This window comes from Nuphar pumila, chromosome 6 (assembly GCF_984573655.1).
Source record: "Nuphar pumila chromosome 6, dmNupPumi1.hap1.1, whole genome shotgun sequence".
Lineage (NCBI taxonomy): Eukaryota > Viridiplantae > Streptophyta > Magnoliopsida > Nymphaeales > Nymphaeaceae > Nuphar > Nuphar pumila.
This window is the reverse complement of record NC_143254.1, coordinates 103,187,994-103,212,480: the sequence shown is the minus strand read 5'-3', so window position 1 is coordinate 103,212,480 and position 24,487 is coordinate 103,187,994. Positions and strand designations below refer to the sequence as shown.

At 40.8% G+C, this 24,487-nt stretch overlaps 1 protein-coding gene across 1 annotated transcript; it reads left to right on the top strand.

Annotated features, from left to right (window-relative positions):
• The first annotated feature begins 11,263 nt into the window (after positions 1–11,263).
• Positions 11,264–22,698, top strand: LOC149835478 (F-box protein At5g49610-like). The gene is made up of 2 exons (XM_090010544.1): positions 11,264–11,413; positions 21,272–22,698. The coding sequence occupies exon 2, from the start codon at positions 21,284–21,286 to the stop codon at positions 22,526–22,528; it is 1,245 nt and encodes a 414-aa protein (XP_089866670.1). The 5' UTR covers positions 11,264–11,413; positions 21,272–21,283; the 3' UTR covers positions 22,529–22,698.
• Positions 22,699–24,487: the final 1,789 nt, after the last annotated feature.

The following is a 24,487-nucleotide window of genomic DNA, read 5'->3' as shown; positions in this document are numbered from 1 at the left end:
CACCCGTGCATCAAAATCGTTTCTAAATTCTTCTCCATGAAACGCCCAGTTCTGATAATCACTCACAAAACCCTTCCTGTATAGGTGATGTCTAACGCCATGAGGTTCTACAAATCGATTATTCTTACAAATCTTGCAGGGACACCTAATCCGACCTGTGGGATCTACCGTACTGACACTCGCCGTTGCAAATTCAATAAAACTATCGACATCATCCATATATTCATGCGATAACTCATTGTCCACTATCCTACGATACATCCATTCACGGTTTGCAGTCATTCTGTCGTATGATGTTACGAATAGTATCCTAACAAATTAAGAAAAAAACAATCAGAATGCGACGATGAAGAAAATATCAAATTTATCATGCAATATACTATGTCAAACAATAACAAGAATTTTGATGCATGCATTGATAACTTAATATTTTCATGTGCAAACTATTAATGACATGATACAATCATTTGAAGCATGCTTTTATTATAAAATTTCACATGGAAGTCAAAATCAAATTGAAAGTAACTACATGCAAGCATGGATACAATTACATCAAACATTGCAATACATCATAATCATTCATATCAAATAAATGGCAAACATGTACCTGCAGCAAACACACTTCAATATCTCACTAACTACTACCATGCTTAGCATGGACTCCGTACTCCAAAAATAAGAACACTTCCATATTTCTACATTAAAATCATGCTCAGCATGATCTCCGAACTCCAACAAAGCAATCCTAGATATCAACAACTAAGTGAGTGTGTGAACAATAAAGTGCTGCATTCAATAAATTAAATAACATGTGATACGTTTGCATCACTTACTCACCACGGGTATTTACCCGATTTGCATTGTTTTTGTCATTTACTTACCACAGGTGGCCGAGCACGAGTTGGTTCCGTTGAAAAATCTGCACAAAAACAAAACAAATTAAGTAACAAACTAACTAATCATGAAACAAGATGAAACACTAACTAAAAAAATTAAAACAAATCTAACTAATTGAAAGAAGAGAAAATAAAAATAGTATATATGTTAAGCCAAATCTAACTAGAAGATGCTAATTTAACAAACCAGCTATAACATGTTGAACCAGTCGACTAACATAAAGTCATAGACAATTTCTAATCTGAACTACTTAGCAAAGGAATAGTAAATCAATCAATTAGTTTACTAGAAAAGATGTGAACTCCGTTTAACCACCACTATCATAAAGAATTCAAATAGCCCTAATCTAACTAACTGATTGTGAGAACATTAAATACCAATCTATCTAAGAAAAATATAATTATAAAAGACCAATAGATTGAAATACTCTAACTAACCAGATTTCAAGAAAACAAATTGAAGTAAAACTAACTACCAGTAGACATTAACAAACTAACAAATTGAACAACATGGACAACTTGTATATATACATTACAAAAAAAATTTCAACTTAAAATCCATATGGACAACATATATGCAAACTACACTTAAAACCATATGGACATCTTATATACACATATTACAATTTTTTTTTCAAGCTAATCACATGGACAACATAGGGATCACATAATAACTTTTTTTTTAAAAAAGAGATCACATGGGCAGCATAGGTATCCATAACAAAAATTCTTTTCAAAACAGATCACATAGGCAACGTAGGTATCTCATAACAAATTTTTGTTAAACCCAGCCGAGTGGAAGAGAAAGAGATAGACTAAGAAGGTTGGAGGCCTTGTGCTCAGCCAAGCTCCCTTCCACAGCCCCTTTTCGCGTTTTTCTCTCAAGGTACGGGTATTTTCTTATGTGAAACGTTTGAGAAATCGGGTAGAGGTAGGATTTCCATGCATGTTTTGATGGAAATCCATGGCGAATCAGTGGATCTACGAATCCACTATGTTATATTGATATTTTTCCTTGTTTTTCATTTTTTTTTTCAAAAAGAAATCCATGGCACGATCGATGTGGTATGGGTGTCGGCTGACAGACCAGCCGAAGTCAAGCCGTGAACCCTCGTTGTTGGCCCAGCCGAGTGATCGGCTGGATATGATCCCTTTATTTCAAAAAAAAAAATCTTTTTATTCACGTTGGTGGCTGTTGGCTGGCTGGCAGCCAGCCGAGTAGCACTCGGCTGACTGCCAGCATGCTGGCAGGTGCGCCAGGCCCAGCACCCAGTCGGCTGGGTGCTAGGCGAGCCTATGACAGGGCCATAGCCGGCCCAGCTGGCCCAGCCGACAAAAATTCTTTTCAAAACAGGGAAGGGGGTTAAACCACCTGCCGGAAAGGCAGTTCCGGCATGGGGGGTTGACCCCCTGCCGTGCCTTTACGGCAGGGGGGTCGACCCCCCATGCGTTTCCGGTAGGGGGTCGACCCCCCATGCGTTTCCGGCAGGGGGTCGACCCCCCATGCCTTTCCGACAGGGGGTCGACCCCCTTGCCGGAAACGCAGGGGGTCGACCCCCCCTGCCGGAAAGCACGGCAGGGGGTTAAACCCCCTCCGTTTCCGGCAGGGAAGGGGTGTACCCCCTGCGTTTAGAAGAAGAAGAAGAAGAAGAAGAAGAAGAAGAAGAAGAAGAATATTACCTGCGCTTCGCCGGACGGTGGCGGGAGGTTGACGGGGAGCGGCAGCTGGCGAGCGCCGGCTGGCGAGCGGTGGACGGGGAGCGGCGGCTGGCGAGCGGCGGTGGCCGGACGGTGGCGAGAGCCGACGGGCGGCGGGAGGGAGCAATACAGCGAAACAGGGAAAAGAGAAAGAGGGATGGGATTAGGGATTTACGCGACATTTAGCGACGGCTTAGCGACGGCAAAATTCCGTCGCGAAGCCGTCGCGAAACCCAAATACCAAAAAAGCGACGGAAAATATTCTGTCGCTACTCCGTCGCTAATTAGCGACGGAGTAGCGACGACAGAGTTCCCTCTCTAAATCCGTCGCTAAAATGGTGTTCTTGTAATCAAAAGTAGCGACAAAAACATGCAGTCGCTAATCCGTCGCTAAGTAGCGACAGATTAGCGATAAAAATCGTTTCCTCGCTAATCCGTCGCAAATTAGCGACAGATTCTATCTCTAGCTAATCTGTCGCTAAGTAGCGACGGGAAAAATCCGTCGCTAATTTCCGTCGCTAATTAACAATTTTCTTGTAGTGAACCCCTATCTCTCTTTCTAAGTAAGAAAAAATCTATATGACTCGTATTAACCCCACTTTTAAATGTTACTAGGTGAGACTCCCTCTTCCTAAACCAAGTGTTTGCTAAGATCATATCATAGGACAAACCAAAATCTAAAATCCTTTCTCCACTTTCGTTTCTTTCTCCTATACCATAGCCTCCATGGATACTCTCAAATCCATCCCTACTAATGCCTATATGTCCATTAAGGTCACCGTCGATGAAAAGCTTTTCTCCATAAGATATCCCTTATACTACTTCTAAATCTTCCCAAAATTGATGCTTAATGGAATCATCTAAACCTACTTGAGGTGCATAAACACTAATAATATTAATAGTATCCGTACTTAATACTAATTTAATAAATAAAATCCTATCACCCTTCCTACGGACCTCAATTACATTATCTATAAACTCCTGACTAATAACAATCCCTACTCCATTCATATTCGTATTTATTCCTGTATACCAAATCTTATATCCCCAAGGTTCTATCACTTTTGCTTTCTTGCCTACCCATTTAGTCTCTTGTAGACATAAAATAACCATCTTTCTCCTACACATAACATCTACTAACTCTACCAACTTACCAGTTAAAGACCCTATGTTCCAAGTGGCTAACCTAATTTTATGGTCTTGAACTGTCTTCTTTACCCCAATCCATCCAACAAAGTGAGGAACCCTTGTCTATTTGACACCACACTCGGGTGCTAGAATTTGAATAACAGACGCCGGGTGCATGTCTCACAGAATGTGAGGTTCCTTCGCGTACCCGAAGGAGTAACAAGAAGAACATAAAGACTAACCAATCACAGCTGACTTGCTAGGTCATCGCTTTTGAGCGACGACCTAGCAACCCCTGCCCATTTATCACTGCCTCTGGGCCTATAGAGTACAGTGCGTTGCTCAGTAGGGAACGCCCCAATGAAATTCTCATATTGGTTCATATTCATAGGGTGTGACTAAGTTTTTACACTACAAGAAACCTGTGGATTAGCGACGACCTAAATTCGTCGCTAATCCGACACTAATCTGTCGCTAAACAGTTTAGCGACGGATTAGCGTCAGATTAGCGACGGAAAACTTTCATCGCGAATTTTTTGACGCTAAGTAGTGCCAGAACTTATCCACCGCTAATTCCGTCACTAATTTGCGATGGATTAGCGACGAATATGATCCATTGCGAGTCCTTCGCTATTTTAAATTAGTGATGGATCATATCTGTCGCTAATCCGTCGTTAAATTTAAAAAAAAAAATTTAAAAAAATTGCTCATTGCCGACGCGTTCTCCGGCAAGAAGCAATTTTTTTTTGCACAACCGACACGTTCCGGCGTCGGGACACTCTTCCCCTAACAATCGCGATGAACCGGCGCTACCTCCAGTTGCATCTTCCTCACCCTCTCCCTCCGTCTCTTCCCTTCACTCTACGGCTTCTTAATCTTCCTCCTCCACGTGACCACCATCGTTGCTGCCACATTTGGCTGCGCGTCGGCCACAAGCGCTGCCTCGCACACGCGCTGGTACACCTCCCACATGGTGTCAACCGTGCTGATGGTCATATTCGAGGGGTCGGTGTCGGTGCTCATCTTCACGCGGACGGGAGACTTCCTGCAGTCCCTTAAGTCGTACGTCAGAGAAGACGACGCAGAGGTGATACTCAAGCTCGCGGGGGGGTCTCTGCATGCTCATATTTTGCTTGGAGTGGGTGGTGTTGTGCTTGGCATTCATAATGCGCTACAACGCCTATGTTGTTGAACCGGCGCGTTCCGGCGTCGGCGACTCCGACAGGCTCCAGTGGCTCCTCAACAGCAGCCTCCTCTTCGTCGCCACTCTCTTTGACTCCGGCAAGCTCCAGGTTTAAATCGAACGGGAGGGAAAAACAAAGGGAGAAAAAATTTTGAACGGAGGGAGGGAAAATTTCGCGCCTCAGGTGGGATGAAAATTACCGACGGAATTAGCGAGGGAATTTTTCCGTCCCTAATCTGTCGCTAATTAGCGATGGATTAGGGACGGAAAAATTCCCTCGCTAATTCCATCGCTAATTAGCATTTTTTTGTAGTGTTTTGGCAACGAAAAAATGTTGTCGCTAATCCCTCGCTAATTAGCGACGGCTTTAGCGACGGAGATATTTTCGTTGCTAATTTTGCAAATATTTCAAACGTTAGCGACAAATAGTTTTCGCTCGCTAATCCGTCGCAAATTGGCGACGGAAAAAATCCGTCGCAAATTTCCGTCGCTAAGTAGCATTTTTCTTGTGGTGTTATGTTGGTTGTCACTGGCCTACCGCAACCCTCCTCCTTTATCCAGGCTTGGGACCGACATTGTATAACTAAACTTTCTCATCCTCATATAAAATATATGCAAATTTTTTCATCCTTGCATAGAATATATGTGAACTTTCTCATCCTTGCATAAAATATATGTAGATTTCTTTATCTTCGCATGACTTTCTCATTTTCACATAAAATATATACAAACTTCCTCATCATCGTAAATATTTATCATTTTTTGCCTATATTTTATGTGGACTTTCTCGTCCTCACCTATATTTTATGTGGATTTCATGATGTCTGCAAAAAAATAATATAAATCTACCTTTTAGTCAAAGGGTGTGATACAATAAATCTATCTTTTAGAGGATATTTCTCCCAAACCACTCATCAGCTGAAAGCGGTCTTGGTGGCGTTGAAAAGCTAATATGCCGATTTGTGTCCTTTTTATTGTTTTTCAGATTTCTGGTGTAGGTGACCAAAAAATAGCATAGAATAATCGGGTTTAGCACAACTATGCATGTTGATCATCTTTTTTTTGAAACACTATTAGGGTTGTATCTTAACACCCATTTGTCCTTTTCCAGTGATTTAGATGCATTGAAAATGTATTTTTGTCTAGTTTCTTTGTTCTTTTTTTGTGTTTCTTTGAAATCTTTCAATTTTTTGGTCAAAAATCAATAGTAAAGTTTGTCATGAAGAAAATTTGCATATCCCCCAAAGGTCTACATATGCAAAGGTTAAAATGAACATTTTATTGTTCAATATTTACAAAACGCAGTTGCAAGACATTTTATTTCTTTTTTACAACTACTTTGTTTTCACTCTACTACCATCACCTGCATCACCACCACTACTTCTCCACCATCACTACCACTACTTCTCCACCATTATCACTACCATCATTAATATTACCATCACCACAACCATCATCACCATTGTCATCACCACCATCACCATCATTTATCTCCATTGTGATCACTGCCACTATCATCACTATTGGTACAACCACCATTACCATTACCACTGCCACCATCACCATTGGTGGTGTTAGGTGGGTGGATGGAGGTGGTGGTAATGGTGATTATGGTGGTTATGGTGGTGATAGTGGATAGAGGTGATGATGGTGCAGAAGTGGTGGTAGTGAAACTCCACCCACGGTTTTCCTCGATCACTTGGTGAGAATTCTTAGTCGTCAAAGGAAAAAAAATACATGCCGAGTAGTTAGCTCCATTTTGTTCTCCTCTTTTCTCTCCCATCTACTTTCTAGGCTTGTTGCTTTTCTAGACCCAATATCCATAATTGGGATCATAAGAAAGATATTGGTTGTCCTTGTGGGTTCCAAACCTCCTAATCGAAACTCAAGGGGAAGTCATCTTAAGCAAATATGAATTCATGGATGTATAGAGTAGAAATCGGATTATCGTTATCTAGGGTTGATATAATTCAATATATATATTATAAGCTGTTGATTTTGCAACATTTAAAAAATCTAAGACACGTCACAAAAAACATGATCCATGAGTCAATTTCTACTATACCAAATACCTAAATTACATCTAGGTTAAATGTGCAAGAGTTTGTCATTAGGGGATTTGGAACCCATAAGGGAAGCCAACATTTTCCAGTGATCATATATAATCAATTCCAAGATCTAGCTGACGTTTTCGAAGTGAAGCCTGGCATGAAGTCCAAGTGACTGAATGCAAGATTTTGGATCCCCAGATTTGAGATCCTCAAAAGCCTCCAGACCGGTGCATGGCATTTAAGTCTACCCTTCCACTATGAGACTTTCTCATTCAAGATCTATGGATCCTAGTTAGGATCTCAATATAAGAAAGAATGATTCCTTCATGGTATCCGGGGGTGGTTAAAAATGAGCATGAATCCTTTTTAGAAAGAAAGAGAGAGATGATCATGTTTGACCATCATCTTTGATATCCATGGGATACTATGAGAATGGTTCTTTACCAAGTTGCAAATTGAAAAAATGTCTGTCAACGGGTTCCGTTTGTATAACTCCCCTTACCTCAAGTTGCCTACGAATGGATGCAACTCATGGATCTTCTCACCCCCATAGTGCTTAATAGGGACCCCGACCAGCTTTGGTGGAAGGCGTCTAGGGGCCTTGAGCTTTCATTGGTGCTTGCCTACGGCTATATCTCTGAGCCTATGGTATAATGGCTCCCGAAGCATGCCTTGTGCGATGGTGGACTTTCTGCTAGGGCCTCTTGTACAGGTTGGTTGGTGCTTTTAGATAAGATTCCAACGGATGACAACCTAAAAAAAAGGGTTTTTGTTTTCCTGGTTGGTGTTCACTTTGTTTGGCAAACGAGGAGGATTCTCAAGACCTTTTTTGGGCTGCCCTGGAGTCCAACTTCTTCTTGCCCATGCTTGGGGGATAAGATCATACCTTGGGGGTCTACCATGTTTCTTAGCCACCTGCTCATAGCGAAGAAAATTATGAGCTGGGGTTCGAAGTGGATTTTCTTGTGGCGATGCTGGATTTTGACTATGTGGAGGTATGTATGTTGGAGCAGAACGATAGGTTTTTTCGAGGCAAGCAGGCCTCTTTCCTCTCGTTGCTGCAGAGTATCCGTAGGCTGTTGTTGGAACGTTTGCAGCTCAAGTGGCCTGGTTTGGAGTTACATTGGGTAGGGGAACACTGTATTGGCAAGGCTGGTTCAATCTCAATTGTCCCCACTGATACTTTATTTCAATGTTTTTATTTTCCTACTAATCAACTTTGTACTTCAATATTGTATGCGAACTGTGGTGACTCCTCGTCCCCTGGTTCCTCGACTCCTACTTTAATATATCGATTATCTTTTCTCTCAAAAAAAAAAAACCTGAACCTGAACCCGAACCCGATGATTTGTTATTTGGGTGGGTTCAGATATACCCTAATAGTTCTAGTGGGCTTTTCATATATAGAAAGCACCTATGATTTGTAGCACTTTTTTTCCAGATATTTATCTAGGAAAGACTGAGATCAGGAGGTGCAGGAGGCTCTAGAGAGAGTGAGTCGCGGACATACTACCCACTTAAAAAGCAGTTGCCCATCGGGAAGCTTGTTGCTTTAGCCTTAAGGAATGTGCACCCCTGGTATTGAACTCATAGCATCCTTCAACTTGAATGTCTTAAGCCGACCCACCTAGCCAGATGTGCAAAACCATTGTGGGTTAGTACTTGTGTCTTACCACACTCGCTCTAGTCACTTGAGTGTTTGCGGGCATGAGAGAAGGTGTTGACCCCTTTGTCCTAGGTTCAACTCCCACCGAGTGTGTGGTAAGGGCTTGGGTGTCATTGATCCCACCCGGCGCAGAGAGGCAGGTCTATTAAGTGACCTAGTTGGTTCTCAGCAAGAGTTCCTTCGTCACCATTTAAAAAAAAAAGTATTTGTGGCTTACTGACGTTTATTTATTGAAACCTAAGACATTGTCACAGGCTTACTTTTTCCAAAAGTCAGTGCTACGCGGCAGTCTTTTCTTACCACTGCAAGCCTTTCTATTGCCCTCTCACGGGCATAGAATTTCTTGCAAACCCACGATGCACAAAACTGCACAATCTGAACAGCCCAACGGCCAAAGGCCGTGCACCAACACTTTTTCATATGCTACATCATTCCATTGGCCATGTGCACCACCTCATGCGCAGCTGCCTAGCGAAAGCTGATCAAGCACATTTTTAAATATCAATTTCATCTATTTCATGTCGCTTAGTGCATAGTCGTCCCATACCAGCTATCACTTTTGAAATTGGCACAAACTTATCTTATCCTTGTGTGTCATGGAGTGTATCAGGACTCCATACGCACGATACAACAAAACCTCACCACTAAAGGAACAAGGCCTTGTGGTGCCCAGTCCGATGACCAGTTGATGATTGAACACCATAGCGAAGCGCACCACCCAAACTCATTCGCTGACGCCTAGGCATTCTCTCGCCTAGCCTTGAGTCACCATACTCAGTTGAAACCACCTAAGGTGATTCCTAGGAGAATTAGCCCTAACCCACACGCACCCCCTTAAGTCCAACCGCTACACGTGGGATATCCTACAAGCCGAGAGGTCCTTAACCAACTCTCCAAAGGCACATCCTCTGATTCACTGGCATTGCTTAACCAACAACGCTCTATGTATGTACCACCATATAGCGATGCACTAACGATGATATCGTTGCTTATCGTGTGTCATGCTACCATCGCACGTTACCGATCAAGCCGCGTTCCTACCGTCGATGCATTTTTCACTCAGTAGATCTTTGCACTACAATTTTTTCATTCTAAAGGATCGGTCCGGAACAAGCATAATATTGTCCAAAGATCACATCAGGGTCAGTGTTGTGTTTGGTGGCCAGGTTTTAGAGAGAAATATGGATTCACAGTAATCCCTCTTTTTGGGGTCCCTTAAGAGATAGGTGAGGAAATGCGAGGGGAGAAGGGAATAGAATTGGACTTCTATCCCACCATTTTAACAACATCCTCACAAGAAGTAGTTTATCTATCCCATCTCGTGCTATGTCCCTCCCAAGTCCCAACACCGGCTGCCAAATAGAGACTTATGCAAAGCAGGGATGTTTTAACAAACATGAGTTGGTTGGCAACAGTGGTGTAGCTAGGATTCATGTGAGGGGGGGGGGGGGGGGCAAACAAGTGTGTAGGAAAAAAAAACTGGTTTGATAGTCGGGGGTTTGGGGGCAGCACCCCCGAAAAAAAAATTGCTGCAGTCAGGGCTGGGCTACAAAAATGGATAAATATCTATTTCATATGGAATGGGGGCTGGGCTTTAAAAAAAAAAAAATAACTGTTTCGGGAGGCAGGACTGGGCTACAGCCCAGCCCAGTCCTGCCCCCCCCCCGGCTCCGCCTATGGTTGGCAAAATGGCAAGCATTATTATTATTATTATAGTATTATTATTATTTTGTGGCATTGGACAACCGGTGGGGAGTTAACTTGCAAGTACAGCATGTTGATCATTAAACCATATTTTATCCTCAAGGACAAGAATGTCAGCGAGACTGATATCATCTAAAAGGACTTGTCAAATAAAGTTCATGTAACTCACTAGAATCGCTCTTCGTCAAAAACAAAAAACAAAAAAAAAACTTACACTAGAGTCTTCAACCATAGCTAATTAATTACTCTCTTTAAGACGCTTATTTTTGCAATAAAACTTTTAAAACCAATAAACAAATGAAGCCTTATCTTCTTAAAATATAGGCAGAAAAACTCATTCTTTTGAGAGAAACATTTGGCCATTGAAAAGTTATATTTAGAAACATACCACTTAAATAAAACCCAAATATGGATCCAATTAATTTTGTCTAATCTCTTGTTTGAATACATACTATTTACCATGTTTATGTCATTTTTTTCATCCATCTTTTTACAAGTAGAGCCTACCATGTATTCAATCTTAATGGAAATTTTTGGGCGTTTGTCACATAATTGCTAAATTATGCTGCCAACTCCCTTCTCCACAAGATCAAAAGAAGAGTAAGAAAATTTGAAAAGATCAAACCTTCAATTTTTCTTTATCTTCACCCTCTCTTCCTCCAAAGTGGACCCCACGCAGTTGACATCTTCATGGTTCGGCCCCCCATATTTAGAGATATGGTTGGAGCTTGAGGTCATGTCATGGTGGGCCCCATTCCCTGTAAATATGTTATATAAAAGGTTGGTGTCTCTCAACAAATTTTTTGTAAGGTAGGTGGTCTTTAATAGACACCCACTAATGCTTGGGCGGCTCAGCTCATCAAGAGAATGAGTCAATCCCGACAGTTGGAGGAAAGGGACGTGGGCTCTATAAAAGGACATAGCATGCATGCAATGCAAGCACATACCAGAGCCAAGAAGCTGGCATGGCATGTTGCATGCCCAACATATGAGTCCAGTGTTTGCATCATATCAGCTAGCAGTTGGTCCGGTGAAGGCCTGTTTCAGCACCTCCGGATAGCCTGCATACTGCACTTGGTCTTTAGTGGTAATCTTTCCTAAGCTTTTGAACTTTGTGTATGTTTCCTATAAGTTAAACGTTTCAAGAACATCTATGGCCTTGAGAAAATATTTGGCACGTCTGACGGTTTATTCCCCTGACCTGTTCCTAGCAGTGTTGTGAGAGGTGTACGCCTCAGAGGTGAGGTGCACGCTCAAGGTACTGAGGCGTTGCTGTGATGCGCTTAAAGTAAATATAAAAAGTTTCTAACCCAAATCTGGGATTTCTGGGTTAGAAGCAGCCATGTTCACCATAATAATGATGAAATGTTTCACTAGTGCAAGGCGTTGAGTGTGATGCCACATATTTTTATGATATTTTAGATAATATGAGCCTCAGAGGCGAAGCGCAGGCTCAACGCCTCTCTTCGCCTTGGTTCCTAGATGTCATTAGACAGTAAGCCCATGGGGAAGGGTTTATTGGGCAGAGCAGTTACGGTCATATTGTATATAGGTGATGGCTGGTTATAGTCAATCCCCACCACACATCTCATTCGAAAACCTTGAACATGTAAAAGTGGAGCCCACACGCACCTTCATCAAGTCGGGACGTCATATACATTGTGACAATAACTGCTCTTGGAGGGGATATCGGGTCTTGTTGTATATAACCAATGAATAGGTAATATTCAATCTGGGCCGCACACCTCACTTGATGAAAATGTAAGTGGGCTCCAAGTGAGATGAATGGTTCCCTAAGTTGGTGTGTGATGGGGAATAAATATAATTGATAATAGATTACATGCATTATATGACCTGAGCTGCCCTCGGTTTCTTGGTAGGGTAGTGAAGTTACTTTTTCTGGACAGCAGGAGAAAGCATAGTTAAGGAAGCCTATGGTTACGTGAGGAAGCTTGCTTCGGAAGCATAAAACTCTTTTTTTGAAAATATTAGAAACTCAATTCTTACTAGCTGGAAGCTTGATTCTTTTCATTTCTCAAATTGATTATATTTAGGTTCCTTAACGTTTCACTTTGGCTTCTTGTCCCTTCTCACTCGCTTCTCAAAATTTTAATTTTTTATAAGAAGCTTGCATGTTTGTTTTTATATGGTTTTATATTTGTGTTCACATCATTTTCTTATTTGCTTCTACTTGTGTTTTATATTGCTGTCTGTGTTTTCTTTTCATTTTTTCATGCACTTGCATAATCACTTCCTAACCGTATCCATTTCTAACTTCATACTATTTTCTAACATTTGTTCACGCATCACTTTGTATCCATCTATTTAGTTTCATGGTAACTATGAGAGACAGAGAAAGGACGGCTATTTTTGCATATAATATATTTAAGGGTAGTCATCAGGGGCGGAGCTGGGGGGGCCTCCCGAAGCAGTTAAATTTTTTTTTTAAAAGCCGAGTCCTAGCCCAGCCCTGACTCCATATGAAATAGATTTTTATCCCCTGCAGCAAATAGTTTGATTTGTCCATATGAAATAGATTTTTTATTAATAATTATAGTCATTTTTTATTTTATCTCAAAAAAAAATCGGGGGTGCTGACCCCGAACCCCCAACTATCACACCATTTTTTTTTTTTTTTGTTATACCCCTGTTTGCACCCCCCTCACAGGAATCCTAGCTAGGCCACTGGTAGTCATCAACTAAATCATGGAGACCTAGGGTGGGCAAATTCTCTCAACTTCCTTTAAATTGTAAAGGCTTTTCTTTGTCGTTTTTTAGTTTGTGACATCATCATCGTCGTCATCTTATTGTTTATTCTTCTTCTCCCACAGCAGTGACGCCACTCTCTACAAAATTCAAATTAAACACGGTCGTCCATCCAATTACTTGTATGCACAAGTACCAATCCACGTCTCTCTCTCTCTCTATATATATGTATATATATATATATATATATAGGGGCGTAAACAATTAATTTTTTTTTAAAAGCCCAGTCCTAACCCTGCCCTGATTCCATATGAAATAGATTTTTATCCATTTTTTAGCCCAGCCCTGACTGCAGCAAGTAGTTTGATTTGTCCATATGAAATAGATTTTTATTAATAATTGTAGCCATTTTTATTTTATCTCAAAAAAAAAAATTCGGGGGCGCTGCCCCAAAACCCCCAGACTATCACACAAATAAAAAAAATTTTGCTACACCCCTGTTTGCCCCCCCCACATGAATCCTAGCTACGCCCCTGTATATATATATATATATATACACACAAAGGCGTAGCTAGGAGGGTCAGGACTCGACAGTTAAAAAAAAAAAAATTAAAAGTCCAGTCCTAGCTCAGCCCTGATTCCATATGAAATAGATTTTTATCTATTTTTGTAGCCTAGCCCTGACTGCAGCAAATAGTTTGATTTGTCCCCCTCACATGAATCCTAGCTACCCCACTGTGTATATATATATATATAGTCAATGAATTGTTGGAAGCGTGATTAGCACGAATCGCACCTTGCTTAATTTCTCCATACATAGTAGTATGAGCGGGCTCATGTCCTCAGTATTTAAATTCTTGAGACAGGAAAAAAACTTTTATAAACCATTTTAACGTATTTCTTTAAAATAATTAAATGTATAAGACCTTAGAAAGCCGTGACTTCCAAATCCAGGTCGAACCTACAACTAAATAAAAAATATTCCATCAGTTGGGAAAGGCAAGAAGACACTGACGGTGCGGCTCCTTATATATAGACTAGGGGTGGCAAAGGGTCGGAGGTGAAAACAGACTAAAACCTGATTTGAGATGATGGTACCTGGTCCAGACCAGAGTCCTGACCCATCATAAGAGAAACCATACTCCAGATCTTATAAGAATTACATGAACCATACCCAATAAAAATAATGTTTTAGTTTTTTCATCTTTTTTACATTGAAAATTTGTGGATTTTGAGCTCAGGTTGGTATGAAATTTTAATTACAAACCATACCAAACCCTGACCCTATAGGGTTCGGTACGGGTCGGGTACGTGTCAAACCAGACCCATTGATACCCCTAATATAGACATTTGGGGGTAAAGCTCTTGATGGTGTAAAGCTTGATGCACGAGAACATATTAGGTGATATGTCGAATCATGTTTCGTTCGTGTTTTAGCCTTGGCACCATCAGTGGGATCCATATTTGCCATTCACTGTGCCAACGGTGGCTCCCACCAAACGTCGACGAAATGGGATTTGGCATATTACTTGATTTGTTCTAGTTGATACACTAACATAGTAGTTTAAATAACAAAACCAAAGTGTCGTCTTCATAGTTGCACTGGTACTCGATACACTATACTACACCTATACCAGATATTGGTACGAAACTCGTCTTTAAAACCATAAACTAAAGTATCAAATATTTAATACATATCTTAATTACCTAGGAAATTCGTGCCATCTTATGCAGAAACACATTTTTATTACATTTATAATGAGTATTAAGTTTGTTAATATTTGCATTCTTGCATACAAACAATAATTTTATTTTATAAAGACGCTGTTTTTATTAAGAGTTTTAAATATCATAATTTGTGAAAATTTATCATACAATAATGATTGATTTACATATTATCATTAACTATTTTAATTTAGAAGTATCTTTACAAAATTATATATATCGCATCAACTTTTTGAGAAACTTGTACCAATTCTTTTAGAAATCGTATAAATATATTAGATCGGAACTCTTTCAATACTTGTTTCAAATAAAAATATACCTGAAACCCTTTTAAGCCCTCATGTAATCATACCAGTACCTGTACTTTTCTGACAACCATGATCGTTTGCACGGAGAGATAAAAGTGAGTTGGATTTGGTTGCTGCACCCTCTGTTACAAATATCGGGAGATTTATGAAAATCTCGCGATAATATCGTGAGAAATTGCCATAAAGTTAAAACGGTAATTTCTCTTGAGATTTTCAAAATATCACAAGATTTATGAAAAAAAACATAAATACCGCAATTTAAATGCAATATTTATGTTTTAAATGGCTATTTATGGTGGAAAAACTTTGTATTTTTTTAAAATAATTTTTATTGATATTTTCTTATAAAAAATATTTTAATTTTTTTTAAATTTATTTTTTTATTGACGAGATTTTGCCAAAAATGCAAGATTTATGAAAAAATTTCAATTTCGCATGAGTTTTTGACAAACGAGATTTTGCCAAAAAAAAACGTTTGTCACTATGGCTGCACCTCTCCTAATTGAATCATGGCTATGTGAATTTGGAGTTGAATTCAGATCTAGTTGAAAAAGGAAATATAGTAGTGAATCCAGATGCGTTTTCACGTAAGCCAATTTGAATATATGTCAAGTTTGGATTTGGATGTATATCCACAAATTGAATCCAATCGATTGTTAGTCAGATGTTGCTTACTCATCTAATTCGACTAAGTGGATTTGGATTTGGATTTGGTCAAATATTCAACCCAAATCCAAAGCATTGGCATCCCTATCTTAGGGTCCTCGTATGTAGGTGTGCAAATGGGTCAGAGTCGGACCTGATCTGGCCAGAGCCAAATCTGAATCTAAAATGTAAACAATAGATCCAAATCCAGATCCGGATCTAAAACAGATACTAGAAGACAGCATACTTTCTCATGATGCTAAGACCAATAATGTTTGCAACCGTTTGGGTTCTACCTAGAGTCACTATATCGATGGTTACATTTATTTAAGAAGTTTCACATCTTTTGGAAAGAATTTATGAAGAAGTTATTCAATAAGTATTTTCTCATCAAAGATTCACTAGAAGGCATGTTCGCAACCGTCTTAGGCACCCATCTCATAAGGCGTGAGAGAGTCATTCCTAGGAAAGTCATTCTCAGCATGGTTGGTTTTCTCGGAAGAAGTCGATATCGGATCACCCATTTGCAATTCGGTGATTCGGACGAGTCAGTTTGCAATTCGGTGATCTGGATGAGTCAATTTGATGACTTGACCTGTGAAGGCTTTTTTTAATTTATTAAAAAAATATAACAAAATCATGTATTATGCTTTTATAGCAAAAAATCAAATAACCGAAGATCCTAAATCAATCATAAAAGCTAGAAAAAAACAAGTTTTGTTAAAGGTATTTTAGTTATTTTACTAATGGAGATTGAAGATCGGGGCGGGCAGGAGAAAAGGTAAGTCCATCCCCGCCTCCATCCCCCGCACTGGTTTTGATTTTAACCTCCATCCTTGTTTCATGTCTTCCATCCCCTGTCTAAACCGGGCTAGGTGGGATGGGGCCCCATTTTCCCCCGGTCCACTACCATTCCTAAAACCAACCAAAGAACCCAACAAATTCACCATTTTGCTCATGGTCTGCAACCCACCAAGCAAACCTCTCCAAAATTCTCAAAAATCCAAACTTCATGATCTCAACCTTCTAACACCAATTTGTATTCACTAGACGACCACCCAGTTTAAAAAAAAGTAGGAGTAACCACAGATTACCGAGCACCAAGATCCAAATTTCACTCGAAAGTCACAATTTATCCATCTAAAATTGAAACCCATAACACATGCAACTATGTCCATAGAAAATAAAAAAAACTCAAAACCCAAAAGCAAACATCTCCAAAATCTCAATTACACTATCTAATTCTTAGGAAATCAATCTAGCCGGTAGTGTATAGTTTCACAGAGGGTTACCGGAAGCATCATAGGACATGGGGAAGCATGCTTCTCCGAAGCGCGTTTCAAAAGCGTGAAACATGGCTCTTCTGAAATGTGTTGGAAAGCGCAAAAAAAATTGAGAAGTGTGTTTTCCTATTTAGGAGAAGCATACTTCCCAATTTAGGAGAAGCATGCTTCTCATTTTTTTTCATTTTTTTCTTTCTTTTCACTTTTCCCTCACTTCATAGGTTGCTTTAGGTTTGTTTCTCTTCTCATTTTCGAGATGATTTTTAATTCGCTTCTAAGTCATCCCGCGCTTCCCTTTTTCGCTTCCGCGCTTCCCGCTTTTCCGACTAACAACTCAAGGTTTTGCATCACTTGGTGGCATTCTTTTGAGAGAGGGAGGTTTACTTATGAGAGAGAGAGAGAGAGCCGAACTATAACCATCAACATTATGAAACAGGTTCAACTAACATTGAACTTGCCGAAAAGCCAAAAACGGCCCAAGACATGCCAAGGAGCCTAAAAAATAAAAGAAAAGGAAAAGAAAAACAAGATAGAGATACAGTTAGTCGACAAACATCACCCTGGATCATGAGGGGGCCATGGAGGCAAATTACGCTGAAGATCAGGGATGCTGATGCGCAGAATGGCATACACGTCTGCCAGAATAAGATTCACCAGTTTATTGAACACTGCCGGAATATGCCAGAAAATAGCGTTGTTGTGGGTCATCCATATGGCCCACTAGGATGAGAGAAGCCAAGTTCGCCAAATAATCTGCCATTTGTTGCAATGACGAACTGGCTAGGGACCCCACAGCAACTCGCTGGCGAACAATTCCTGGCGCACGCTAACCCCTGGCTTATTTCAGGTCACCTTAAAGATGTTTTGAAAAAAAGTGCATTCCCAAAAAAGGTAAAACGTAGATTTTTCGGCTGCCTCGCACAACACGCATTTACTCGGCAGATGGAATCTGATTAATTTGAGGAAGTTGTCAGTCTGCACCCGATTGTGTAAGATTAGCCATGTCAGGAAACGTGATCGAGGAGTCGGTCCCTTGCCCTAGTTCAGGCTCGTCGGGAACCGGTCCACCCCCGAAGGAAGGAGAGCGAGGTAGCATTCTTTTGAGCAAAAAGATTTGTTCGGAGTAAAGTTATGTCCAAAGAACTGTGACTGCGAGTCAACATTTCCATTATTTGAAAGAACCGCTGGCCATGCTTGGATCCATGATTGACGAAGCTTTGACATTGTTCGCTGACGCATGCTTGTAGCCCCCACCAACGATTCCACACCCCTGTATTTAGCTAGAAGAACGCTTGCACACGTGGACCCAGGTTGGTGCACAAGTCAGCTCTGCTTCACGACGAGCATCATACTCCTCAGCCTGGGATTCTTGATTCTCAAACCCCCCCTATATAGAGGAAATCGAAGGGTGTCCCACCCTATCAGGTGGCGCTTGTTGTTGGGGCCTCGCCCAGACCATAGGAAGTTCGCCACTACCAGAACTAGCTTCTTACTAACCCTCGTAGGCATCAGGAACATAGACATAAAAAATTCTGGCATAGCATTTAGAACGTGCTTGATGAAAGACAGTCTACCAGCGATGGAAAGGTATGAAGCTTGTCAGCCCGATATTTTATTATGAACCCTTTGAAGAGTAGCGCTTTAGGCTGTCGTTGTTACACGACTAATTTGAAGCGGCAGACCCAGATAAGAAAAGGAGTTTTCCGATACCGAGCACCCGAATATCCGTTGGCCCATGGCCAGCATTAACGGAGAGGCATTTACCATGGACAGACAACACTTATCATAGTTTATGGATAGACCTGACATCGATAGAAAAAAAAGGACAAGCTTGAATCTTAACATTTGTTGGATGGAAACTCTTTCGAAGATAATTATGTCATCGGCGTAGGTCAGAATCTGACTACGACATTTCTGTATACCGAGAGGCTCAATTAGATCACACTCTAGTGCCCTCTTAACCAAAACCACAAGACCTTCAAAGACAACGTTGAAGAGTAAAGAAGACAGGGGACATCCTTATCAAAGACCACAACCAAGTTTGAAATGTTTCCCCTTCACCCTATTGATTTGTATCTGTGACTGGGCATTAGTTACCAGCTCATGCACCCAGCTAGAGAAGCGCTTACCGAAGCCCAAGTTCGCCAACATGTTGAAAAGGAACGGCCAATGAACCGAGTCGTAGGCTTTATGGAAGTCAAACTTAAGAGTGAAAAAAGGTCCCCCACTGATCTTGAGAGAATGCAACACTTCAATGGCCAAAATGAAGGAATGTTGAATCCTTCTATTAGAAATGAAGGTGAACTGAGCCTTCGAAAAAATTTTAGGAGCGACTGACCGCATCTTATTAGTCAAGACCTTGGCGATAATATGATATAAACCCCCTAACACTGATAAAGGGCGGAACCGCGAGATGTTCGATGCGGCTTCTTCCTTAGGAATAAGTGACACGATGGAATGAACCAGCAATCGGACGTTGCGATGAAACTCAGCGAAGACACTAATAATGTCACTCTTAATGCATTGCCCGAATATGCGAAAGAAATCCCCTGGATACCCATCAAATCCTGGAGCCTTCCACCCCAACGAATCCCGCACTGCCGAGAGGATTTTTTCTTCGATGAACAACACCTGAATCGACTTGGAGAGCGCCTGATCCATGGACAAAAATAATGTTGTACCCATATAGCCACCTGCAGTTTGGCTGCATGAATACAGGTTAGAGAAATAGTTGGTGACAACATGGAGTACCTGATCGCCCAAGAATGTGACACCATTGATAGACATAGAATGAATCGCATGTCTTCGATGCTTATGAGATGCTAAAGAATGAAAGAACTTTGTGTTCCTGTCACCCGCTTTAAGCCAAGTCACCCTTGAACGCTGCTTCCAGCGAATCTCATCCTTTAGACACCAAGATTGCAATAAAAGAGTCAGCTCGACCGATCTAGCATTTAGGCTTTCAATATCTAATGCATTCATAGAGGTCATAGCCATGATAGACTGATTGATAGACGACGGCCCGCGCTTCCAATCCCTCATATTTTGAAATGTGCTTATTTTATTGGAGATAAGTCAAGATTTCATGTCGCAGGATAAGCGAAAAAGCTTAACCATGCATTGTGTAGCCATCCGGTCTGCATAGCAAGGTTTACTCCAAGATTGTTGGACTAATGACTCGAAACCTGCCTTTTAAGCTACCATTGCTCAAATCTGAAGGATTTGTTGTCGGTAAAGCCTTGGCCCCATCAGATAACAATCTGACTATGGTCCGAGACGGATGGTGGAAGAAGGTAACATGAAATGTCATTAATAGAGCTCAGCAGATTCGATTAAACGAGCACCCTAGCAGACGGAAGCACGATCTAGATCGTCGATTGGTCCAAGAAAAAGCTTCATCTACATGGAGAATGGGGTACAATCGATTCATCTGAATAAAGTTTTAAAAGCCCCTCATTGAAGTCGAGTAAAAAACTGGAATGCTTGAGTTGATAGAAGACATAAGGCAGTTGTAATCTCCCATGATAATATGTTGGTCCATAAATAAAGTAATAACCCTATTCAAATCCTACCAGAACTCCTCCCGATAGCTTTGATGGTGAGGACCGTACACCATTGTGATCACAGCTGGTGTCGTCTTTGGCGATAGGGGAAGAACGATGGATATGGACAACGCTCCTTCGTTCACCCATTGTAAGGCTAGAGAATGCTTCCCGAGGATGAGGAGACTTCCCGCATATTGAATCGCAAGCTTAAAGAAGAAATCTGCATCACACCAGATTTTGAAGATGACGGAGCTTGAGATGTTCGTCATCTTTGTTTCACAAAGTGCAATCAGATCGGGATTTTCTTGACGGATCTAACTCGCCAGGAAAAGATGCTTGAAGGGACAATTCAATCCCCGAATATTCCAACACAAGATCTTTATAACTGGTGAGAGAGAGAGATGGTGCCACCGTAGTATGCACTGGTGGAAAGGTTGAGGAGCCACCGGGGATGATAAGACACAAGTGATTTTGGGAGCTTTTTCACGTCATACATCAAATTTCAAGAAAAAAGAAGTTAAAGGTCTCATTTTTAACAGTCGGCTAGAGTTGGGTTAAATAAAATGCAACTCAGGCGGTCATTTGAACAAACTTTTAAAAGGTTAGGGGTCGACCTTAAACATTTGAAACCTGAAGCGGTTAAATGTAAGTTTGTCATACGTTAAGAGCCTATATGTAAATTACCCTAAAAACATAAGTTTTTTTGTGATTTGATTCCTTTTTCTCACATCAGGCTCTTCATAAGATGGGAGAAGGCCACCTTCTCAATGAAGATATTTGCAGGAACATTCTATCTCGATTGCCAGCAAAAGCACTTATGCAGTGCAAGACTGTCTGCAAGCAATGGAAAGCCATAATCTCAGATCTTCACTTCATCTCTGAACAAGCTCAACACTCATGCAACAAGCCAAACAGTGAGTTATTTGCTTCAATCTATGTCAAGTCCTCAAGACCCTTCCTTTGGAACACATCCTCAGCTGGCATCCCCACTGCCCTCCAAGACTTCCTCCAGCAGAAGGGTGCTGACATTGTTGGTTCCTGCAATGGCCTTCTGTGTTGCTGGAACTATGATGGCCTCTCAAGCTCCATCATGATACTGAACCCCACCAACATGGAATGCTTTACACTTCCTGACCCTATAAGAGAAATACTGTGCATGGACCAAGAGCCATTTGCCAAGTACTCCATTGACACCAGCATTGGCTTGGCCTTTGACCCCTACATGGGCCCCACTAACTTCAAGTATCAAGTGGTCTTGGTGGAAGCCCTTGTTCCAAGTTGGCAAGCTTCATATGAATCACCCCATGACTTGAGGTTCCAAGTCTACTCTTCAAAGACTGGTGCATGGTCTGTGTCAAGGGAGACTAATAGCTGCTACACAATCTCTGATTCAAGCCCTATCTTTCACAAAGAGGTCCTGTTTTGGCAGTGCATCAGGGAACACATCCTTTGCTTTGATGTAGAGAGAGAACAATCTTGGCTAATGGAGATCCCATCAAGTCCTTTGGACTTGGAAGAGAAGAAGAACCCTTCATCTTCGGATGATGAGTGGTTTGGAACCTCAGAAGGCAGTCTCCTCTTTGTGAGGACTAGCATCACTACAATGAATGTGTGGACTGCTGGGAATTACTACAAGGGAGCCAAGTGGTTTTTGAAATACAGTGTGTGCTTGCAGAATGTAGTAGACAAACACCTTCATCTCTTAACTTCCATAGTAAACCGACCAACTTGTTCAGGTGAAATGATGTGCCTGAGGAGAAGCTGGATTGATCCCAAACTGTGTGAAATGGCTGTGAAGCTCTTTTATCCATTGGGCTTATTTGGTGATGGCAGAGTCCTACTGAGGGCAGGAGACAGCATACTTTCTTATGATGCTAAGACCAAAAGTTTGAAGGAGTGTTGTACTTTTCATTACATGAACTTTGTTTATGTGTACCCTTATAACAGCAACCTGGTCACTCTCAGCCTTTTTAAGAGAAATGAGGTCTAATTAAGGCTTGAGTGATTGGTTGTTAGCTTGCCTTTTATTCAAGTCATGCCAAAAAAATGCAAATTCTGAGAAAACCCAGTAAGACCCATATGCATGAATCATGATAGTGTCATAATTACCTAAAGTTTTGGTTGGCTTAGCAGTATATGTAATTAAGATATTTTTGTCAAGATTGGTGAATAGTCTGGATTGTTGCTCTCTCTCTCTCTCTCTCTCTCTCTCTCTCTCTCTCGCTCGCTCGCTCGCTGCCCTTTTTGGACCGACCAAACCTGAAGAACTGAGCAGACTAGACCCAATCCAACCTAATTTTGATAGACATGAGTTGAGTGGAAAGACGACATGAACATTTAACGGTTAAACCTGTTTCTGTAACAAATCCAACTGGCAACTGGTCCATTACAATATGTATCTGATCTTAATCCAAATGGCCATACCCTCCCATGTTTCAGGATGATGGGGAGTGGCGGACTAGGAACGAATCTAACTTTCTGCCTTTTGCAAGAGGTGGCCACAGCAGGATTCGAAACCGTGATATCTCACTAGCAAGCTAACCACTTTACCATTGCTCCAATCAATGGCCCCTCCTGAACTGAGCCAAATTGTGCTGGACCTATTTCTACTTAAACTGATTCACACCTGTATCTAGCTATAACGACTTGAACAGACAAGGGCCCAAACTCATCACAAATGAATAAAACACCAAATAAGTCTATACTTCTAAGGGATTTAAATCCAACATCATATACACATTCTCAATTCTTTGGAATTAAATAATTAAAAAAATTCCAACGTATTTAGTTAACACTAGTTACACCTAAATACGAGAAGCTCTCTAATTAAATTCAATGTCCTAACCCAGTTTAAGCCCAACACAATTAGCAAACTAGCATGTTCATACCTGAACTAAATGAAATCTGAACAATTTCCAGACCCATAAACTGATTTATATTCAAACCATTTATATTCAAACCATTATAGAGCCAACCTGATTTACATCTTGTTAGATTGTCATTAATGGTCTAAATGGTACAGTTATGATATATATATATATATATATATATATATATATATAGAGAGAGAGAGAGAGAGAGAGGTATTTGAAATTTGAGATGACATGTTGGCAGGAAATGAGTTACCAATTGCTGATAAAAGAAAACAAAAGCCAAACACCTAGAATAAAATAACTGATTTTTTTTGCACCATAATTGCCCTCCACAATCTTTGGTTATGGAAGCCTTTAAGATGTTAGAAGTTGCTCCAGTGAGCGAACAACCCACAGGGTGCGTTTGAAGTGCAGGACACACCCGAGAAGTTACTGACCGTCCCTGCCTGACGCAGGAACCAAGTGGTCCTGGTGGGGACTGCTTGCTTCCTGCCCCTTTATATTTCAGAAGGGTGCGTGGAACCTGTGAGTTGCACACCTGGTGTCTCCAGGTGGCGTTTGTCCAGTTTATCAAACACACCCATACGTACAAAAGGTAAATGTACAAGTCTACCTCTAGGGTACAACTTAACTTGTTTTTAGTTTCACATGAACTCTAGGGCTTGTTTGATGACTTGTCCAGAATAGATGAAATGATCAAACAAAATGGACAGAATACTCATTTTCTTCATTCTCTAACAATTGTACCAAGTCCAACATTTGTTTTGATTGTACAAGAGGTTATGCTCCTTGTGTCCAGCATTTGTTTTATGCTAGGTGTGGACAACATGAACACACACACATAATGGGTCAGATAACTTTTTTCTCGATTGAAAGACTCAATCCACCCGACCATATGAGTGTTTTAACATGTTCATTATGGATTTTAGCCCTGGATATAGACCTCGGATTGGATATAAAAACTAAAAAATATTTACAAATTTGAGTAATTTGAGAAAAAATAAAAATTGATATTTTTATATATAAATGATTTAATCAATGTCATATCACATCTAATTATGAAAGTTTAACATAAA

Coding starts and splice junctions, on each gene's coding strand:
- LOC149835478 (XM_090010544.1), top strand. CDS start 21,284: ATGGGAGAAGGCCACCTTCTCAATGAAGATATTTGCAGGAACATTCTA.